This window comes from Aristolochia californica, unplaced genomic scaffold (assembly GCF_029961685.1).
Source record: "Aristolochia californica isolate CCGP_79_NKW_82.1479 unplaced genomic scaffold, dmAriCali1.0.hap1 SCAF_8, whole genome shotgun sequence".
NCBI lineage: Eukaryota > Viridiplantae > Streptophyta > Magnoliopsida > Piperales > Aristolochiaceae > Aristolochia > Aristolochia californica.
Genome location: NW_027182279.1, coordinates 37445122 through 37452910, shown reverse-complemented (window position 1 = coordinate 37452910; position 7789 = coordinate 37445122). Strand labels below are relative to the sequence as shown.

The window sequence follows — 7789 nt, the reverse complement described above, 5'->3', positions numbered from 1 at the left end:
AAATGGGCTTGGGCCCATATAACACGAACCAAAAATCCTTGTAAAATTGACCCATAAAATAATCTAATGCAAATATCTGTACCAAATAATAGGTTGACCAAGGAACAATCTGTCAATTATTCAAAATAATAATCTACCGAGAGAAAAATTTGTCGAGTCAAATAGCAAACCAATATATCCGAGTCGTTGCAGAAATATGTATAAGCATTGGTCCAGACACATATACTAAGGCAAAAAATAAGTGGCCCGAGTCAGATTGACCCGGAATGAGTTGACTCGATCCGAGTTGGTCTGGGTTCACTCGGTCTGGCTAGTGCAGAAGCAATAAGTGCCCTTCGTCGCAAGGAACTCGGTCCGGTCCGGGTTGGTGCAAGCGCTCGACCCGGATTTAATATGTTTCCTAACTTAGGAAACATTAATCCTTCACTTCTTCTTCCCCGATGCCGAACAAAGCATAAGTAGTTTCTGCAACAGAGCAAAATAATCGAGTGATCGAGCCAACGGAAACTTTTTGAATAAAAATCAATCTAGCAAATTAATCGGCAACAGTGGGTCATCTTCCCCGCGTCCGAACAGAGCGAAAAACCAGAGCTCTTTGGAAGGCTACTTTCTAGACAACAAGTTTCTGAAATGACAGGAGGTTGGCCTCCACACACAGTGGGAAATCAAGATGATCAGAGAGACATCATCTTTAGACAGAAATGACGGAAATATGTCTTGGATTTTAAACAGCAACAAAGATACGATCTTCTAAAAACGAAAATATGTCTTGGATTTTAAACAGCAATAGAGATACGATCATCAAACAGCTCAACAGAAATGAGGTTCTTCTTAAATTCAGGAATGTGTCTGACCTTTTGCAAGGTCCATTTGTTCTTGTTAGGGAGTGCAATGTAAATGTCTCCCATCCCCACCACGTTCAAGGCCTCTCCATCAGCTAGATACACCTTCCCAAAGTCACCTGCAACATAGTTTTGCATTATCTCCCGATGGTAAGATGTATGGAAGGAAGCCCCTGAATCCAGTATCCAGTCATCAACTGGACTATGAACTGCAAGCAATAGTGCATCCTATACTTCTTCACTTACTACATTAGCACTATCATTCTCGGTCTTCTTAGGGCTTTTGCAGTTCCTCTTTATGTGGCCTGCTTTGCCACAATTCCAGCAAGTTGCCTACTGACCAGGCCTTGACTTGCTCTTGCCCCTGCTCTTTGATTTTGATATGCCTCTGTTTGAGTTCTTGCTATGTGATCTCCCCCGAGAATCAACATTCAGTGCGGAACTCGAACCCGAAGTCTCGCCTGAATGCCTCCTGCTCACCTCCTCAACCAAAATCAAATCATGAATATCATCATATTTCAACTTTGATTTATTGGCAGAATTACTGGCAGTCATTCTCAGGGCTTCCTAACTATTTGGCAATGAAGCCAATAGTATCAGTGCACGTATCTCATCATCAAATTCAATTTCAACAGACGACAATTGATTTGATAGAAAGCATTCAGATGTTGTGCAACATATGTACCTTCTACCAGCTTTAAATTGAATAACGTTTTCATCAAATAAACTTTGTTATTCGCTGAAGGTTTTTCATACATACCTGACAAAGCCTCTATGAGACCCGCAGTCGCCTTCACCTTGCTGACGTTGTGTGCAATGGATCTCGATAGGGTTAGTTGAATAATCCCCAGAACCTGTCGATCCAACAAATTCCAATCGGCTTCCTCCATTTTTCTCGGTTTCTTCCCCAATAGTGGAAGATGGAGTTTCCTCCCATAGAAGTAGTCCTCTATCTGCATCCTCCAGTAACCAAAGTCTGTGTCGTCGAACTTCTCGATCCATGACACCTTTACTTCGTCTCCAGCCATCATTTTCCCTCAACCGAACCTCAGCTCTAATACCAATTGTTATGAAAAAATGACGACAACAAAGTAATCACGGTAACCACGCACAACACACACAATTTTACGTGGTTCAGAAAATTGCCTACGTCCACGGGAGCTGCAGAGGATATTATTAAATCTGAGGATTCACAATACAAAGGGACTATTTCTCACAGCAGAAACACAAACCCGAGAGAGTCTTCTCTCTGTTACTTCTCAACGAGTTCAGAAAGTCCCGGTTACAGCAGAAACGAGTACCGAGTGCTCCTCTGCAAGCGTCTAGTTCCGGCGAGACCTAAGCTTCTCACCACAGCGTCGTCCTGGCAACAAAGTCGAACCCGAGAGCTTCTGTTGTTTCCCTATTTCTGTATATGTCTATAAGTGTCGAAGACCCATTTAATGTTTATGTAAGTCAGGAGAGAAAATAATAATCAGAGAGTGAGAGTTTGAGTACTGCACACGCTAACGGGTCCCTTGGGCTCACCTCTCTGACAATGACCATTACTTCCTGACAACACTCTGGTTGTAGTAGACATTGATTCATCAAACTCTGGAATCTGCTATTCGGTGCCACATGGAAGAAGAAGCTACTATTGAAAAATTAAAAAGTACCTAAGTTAGGAAACTAGGCTATAATCAAGCGCTGGGCCGAGTCTTTTTGTACCAAGACCTGACCTGAGAGTTATCTATTTCACCGATTTAACCCAGTGCGTGGGCGCAGCCTCATTCTGTTCCGTTCGGGTTAACCTAGCAGGTCGGGTCAACCGAGTCAATTCGGTCTGGGTTATACGTGTTCGGGTTCCGAGTTCTATACATATTTCTTCTGTTACTCGGTTATATTAGTGTACTATTTGACTCGATTCGACTCAGTTCTCTATCTTCGACTGAATTATTATCTTGGATTATTACTTGGTTCCAATATACTATTTGGTGCAACTTCCTTATTTACTGATAGACTCACTGCGGACTATTTCATGTGTCTTATTACTCTTCAGAACTTTCACTATTTACCTATTATCCGTTGTTATATATCCGCATATAACTAGGAAATTTTTCTCAAGTAACAATCATATAATGTCTTTAACTTAATTGGCTTTATTCCCACTAATAAAATCAATTCAACGTGGAAGTCTTACTTCATAAGGGTAGGTTTTAAAGCAAAATTTTAAGGATCTACTCAAAAGTATTTTTAAGCTTGCTCTATAATCATGAATGTAAAACTCATTTATCTGAAGGAAAATTTTGTTGTTCTTAATCCAACCTCACCTACAATTGTCACTACCTCATATAATCCTTTGATATTCAATGGAAGACTAGGGCTATCTAATGGAGTAGGGTTTTTTTTTTTTAATAATATATGTTTATATATCGGAGATGTTATCTACTTCGGAGAAAGCAGGCAAAACTCCAGTCCAGTCAAGGATGAGTCCACTCGACTTTTTCTTCTTTGAAAAGTTACTCTACTTACAATAATGTCGGTGACATTATTTTACTTATAATAATGCCATTATCTCTATTTTATAGTTAAAATTTGACACACATAAGAATTTTTTTTTCAAAATAATTTCAATTTTTAAGTAAATGTTAAAAAAAAAGAAATAAAATTTTAAACCATTCAATTCAATTTTGACTATAAACAAGAAGTTGAATGCACCTAAGCTTATATGGACTTAGGTGTATAGTGCATATTCATTAATTCTAGAGAATAATTTATTAATGATTGTGTAATTTTTTAATAAAAAACCATTGTCATAATGTATTTTTATAGGTTTTGTGTAGTTTTTATCTTTCATATATTTTATGATTTTAATTATTTTAAATTATTTTTTAACAATATTTTTATTTTACCTGATCAATTAAGGAGCAATAAAGGAAATGGCTTATTTTATTTCATTTATTTACCATTTACACCTATGTATGAAAAATGAGTTTCCTATGGCTCCAATAGGACAAAAACAGGAATAATGGAAATGGCTTATTAAATTAGCCAAAGCTGACACGTTGATTTCGTTCAACTCTGTTATCATCTCTCTCTCTCTCTTTCTGTTTATCTTAGGGGTTGCAACTAACTTTCAGTTATCATCTTTCTCTCTCTTTCTGTTTCTCCAAAGAGGAGGAGAGAGGACAAGATCTAGATGCCAATTCAACCGGATAGATCCGGAAATAGTTCCCTCTTTGCTGTCTCTCATTCTTCGTGGGGAATTGACGAAATGTAAAAAACCCAGTTGAATCGGACATTTCCAAGAATTCTTCCTCTTTATATGCATATATATTCTATTTCATAGACAGATTCAAAAATATCTTGTTAAGTTTCCTACAATTTTTCTCCTTTTATGTGCACTGATTCTCTCTATCTCTCTCTTTAAGTTTGCATGTGAAGTTGTATCGTTCGAGAAATTGAAGGTCGGTATCTTCATATCCAGATTTTCAGTCGTCGGCGAACTGGTCTCAAGTCAATCCCCAGAAGGTACCTCTCAAACTCCATTAGATTTTTTGAAATTTTCGAATTTTATGTTTTCGAGATCTAAACTTTCATATCTGCAGTTTAGCTTGACTGGCTTTGTAATTTCTATGTAAGAAACAAATGATGTCAATCTTTTCGCGATCATACTTGCATTCGTTTTTTTTTATTTTTTTTTATTGCTTCATATGAAGTATAGTTTCTTTAAATGAAAAAAAAAGACGAAACTAGGTTTCTCAGATTCTTCGTTAAAATCCTTTATTGACTGATAATTATCCTTCAGTGTGTTAACACTAACAGTACATTTCCTATTCAAGGCAGAATTTTTGTCCAGTTGAACTTAATTTCATTCAACATTTCTTTCATATTTTTGTAGGTTTTCAGGTATCGAGTATCTTTGACAAGAGTTTCTGCTTATACTTGAGTGTCCTTAAACCGTTATGCCAAATTGTATACGAGATTCCATTTTGAACAGTAGGGTGACAACCATAGAGCTTTGAAACAGAGCAGCAGGTGACTGGTGATGTTGTGGCCTATCGATTTACAAAGTCTGGATCCAATCGGCATTCATCAACTCTGCAGAACAATGAACTTAAACAATGCTTTTGGGACCTGGTGAGCCCCCTAGTGTGGCCCGACTGCAATGGAGTTCAGAGATGGATTTCTTTCTGAAGAGCATCAAGAACGTGTTAAGATGGCAACAGAGAGTATGGACCCAGTTGCAGTCTCCCCTTTGAAGGTCACTTCATCTCCAAAGGCATCTTCTAAATGTAATAGTAGCAAGTTTGCAGCAGGAAAAGGGAATTCTGTTAAGCATGATAAGCATTCACACTCCGGGCGTGATGGTCGTCCCAAAAAGGGTAATATGAGAGCCTGTGATCAATTTGTTCAGTGTAATAGCTTAAAGATGAACAATCTGATACAAACAGTTAATATGACATTATTATGCAAAAAACACAGTTCTCCTCCCACTGCTAAGGACTTAATTGGTTTTGAACCTTTAGACTCTTTTTATCTATGACACCTTGACACCTCCATTGTCATGTAAATTGTTCTGATACAAAACTATTCTTCAGTTTTAAAGTTTTACTTGTTTAATAATACAGTCTCTTCCAGAATACTACAGTCATACATTCTTGCTCTGATTTCATCATAAAATGTGTGAGCAGGTGGTTCAGGTGGAAAAGGCACTTGGGGAGGACTACTAGATAGAGATGATGGTTATGACGTTGATCCAAATGATCCAAATTATGACAGCAGTGAGGTATCCAAAGAAGTATTCAGACCCCTCGATCACTTCTGCATTAATTATTGTATCAACACATAGTTAAATAGAAATATGAAAGGAAGGGGTCCTTACATTCCTGTCCTGAATACAATTACTTCTACTTATGTAGCTTCATGAGTTACTAATCAATAAATTTTGAAAATTTCAAATTGCAGGAGAGCTCTAGAAAAATTTTTTTTGAGGAATACAAGAAGAAAGCCATAGTGATAGTGGAAGAATACTTTGCAACTGACGATGTTGACTTCGCTGTAAATGAAATGAGATATCTTGCAAATCCTGGCAATCACTTCTATTTTGTTAAGAAGCTTGTCTCCATGGCAATGGACCGACATGACAAAGAGAAAGAAATGGCAGCAGTTCTATTATCGGCCCTCTATGCTGATGTTATTGAACCCCCAGATGTCTACAAAGGCTTTGTTACTCTAGTAGAATCTGCTGATGACTTATCTGTAGATATACCTGATACAATAGATGTTCTTGCTCTTTTCATAGCCAGAGCAGTAGTGGACGATATTCTTCCTCCTGCATTTCTAACTAAGCAGATAGCTGTCTTACCAGAAGGCGCCAAGGGGATAGAAGTGATAAAGAGAGCTGAGAAAGTATACTTGTCAGCACACCTTCATGCAGAGATTATTGAAAGAAAATGGGGTGGAAGCAAGAATCGGTCAGTTGAAGATGTGAAAGTTAAAATTAATGATTTTCTCATTGAATACTTAACCAGTGGCGACATGATAGAGGCTTGTAGATGTATAAAGGAACTAAAACTCCCGTTCTTCCATCATGAGGTTGTGAAGCTAGCACTTTCAATTGCAATGGAGAAGAGAGTAGCAGAGGGACCCATCCTTGATTTATTGAAGGAGGCTGCAGAAGAAGGGGTTATCAACTCAAGCCAAATGACAAAAGGGTTTGAGAGGCTCATTGATATGATTGATGACTTATCCCTGGACATAATAGGTGCTAGGGATCTCTTACAGTCTTTGATCTCTAAAGCTGCATCAGAAGGGTGGTTATGTGCCTCACAGCTAAAGCCATTTTCTCCAAGACCAAAAAAAGCAGTGGAGGATGATGCAACAAAGATTTTCAAGGCACAGATCACATCCAGTATCAAAGAATACTTCTTGACAGGTGATATTCTAGAGATGGTGAGTAGTTTAGAATCGGAAAATAACAGTAACTCCCCAGAGTTAACTGCTATATTTATAAAGAAGTTGATAACTCTGGCAATGGATCGAAAAAACCGAGAGAAAGAGATGGCTTCAGTACTATTGACTTCACTAAGCTTTCCTCCTGAAGATGTAGTAAATGGGTTCCTGTTGTTGATTGAATCAGCCGAAGACACTGCCTTAGACATTCCTGTAATTGTTGAAGATCTAGCCATGTTCTTAGCCAGAGCTGTAGTAGATGAAGTCCTTGCCCCACAGCACTTGGAGGAGATAGGAAGCCAATGTGTAGACCCAAACACAGTAGGGAGCAAAGTACACAAAATGGCCCAGTCATTGCTGCAGGCTCGGCTTGCAGGTGAGAGGATATTAAGGTGTTGGGGAGGTGGTGGAAGTAGTAGGCCTGGATGGGCTCTTGAAGATGTCAAGGATAAGATTACAAAGCTACTAGAAGAGTATGATTCTGGTGGAGATGTCAGAGAAGCTTTTCGGTGCATAAAGGAACTCAGTATGGCATTTTTCCACCATGAAGTTGTGAAGAAGGCACTGGTAATGGTAATGGAGAACAAAAATGAGAGGCTGTGGGGTCTTTTAAGCGAGTGTTTCTCTGTTGGGCTCATCACTACTAGTCAAATGACTAAAGGCTTTGGAAGAGTGGCTGAGTCTATGGATGATTTGGTTCTTGATGTTCCTGATGTTGAAGCCCAATTTGATCACTATGTTGAACGGGCAAAGGCAAAAGGTTGGTTGGATCCTTCCTTTTCTGCCACACCAGGATGTGCAGAGAATGGAGTATGTTCTTAAGGATGAAATGGCAAACTAGTATTGAAATCTTCTTATTCTACTTCTATATTTATTTTAACATCTTCTAATATTCCTTGCTACGTTTGTTGAGAGTAGAATTTGATTCTGGTTAACTGATTAAATGAGAAAGACCATCATGGTTTTATTTGCTTTCATAAGGAACCTGTATACAAAAAGGAGATTGCAGTTGA

At 38.4% G+C, this 7789-nt stretch overlaps 1 protein-coding gene across 1 annotated transcript; it reads left to right on the top strand.

Annotated features, from left to right (window-relative positions):
* The first annotated feature begins 3980 nt into the window (after positions 1–3980).
* LOC137939140 (MA3 DOMAIN-CONTAINING TRANSLATION REGULATORY FACTOR 2) lies at positions 3981–7789 on the top strand. The gene is made up of 5 exons (XM_068784345.1): positions 3981–4097; positions 4253–4352; positions 4723–5206; positions 5516–5610; positions 5790–7789. The coding sequence occupies exons 3-5, from the start codon at positions 4990–4992 to the stop codon at positions 7596–7598; spliced, it is 2121 nt and encodes a 706-aa protein (XP_068640446.1). The 5' UTR covers positions 3981–4097; positions 4253–4352; positions 4723–4989; the 3' UTR covers positions 7599–7789.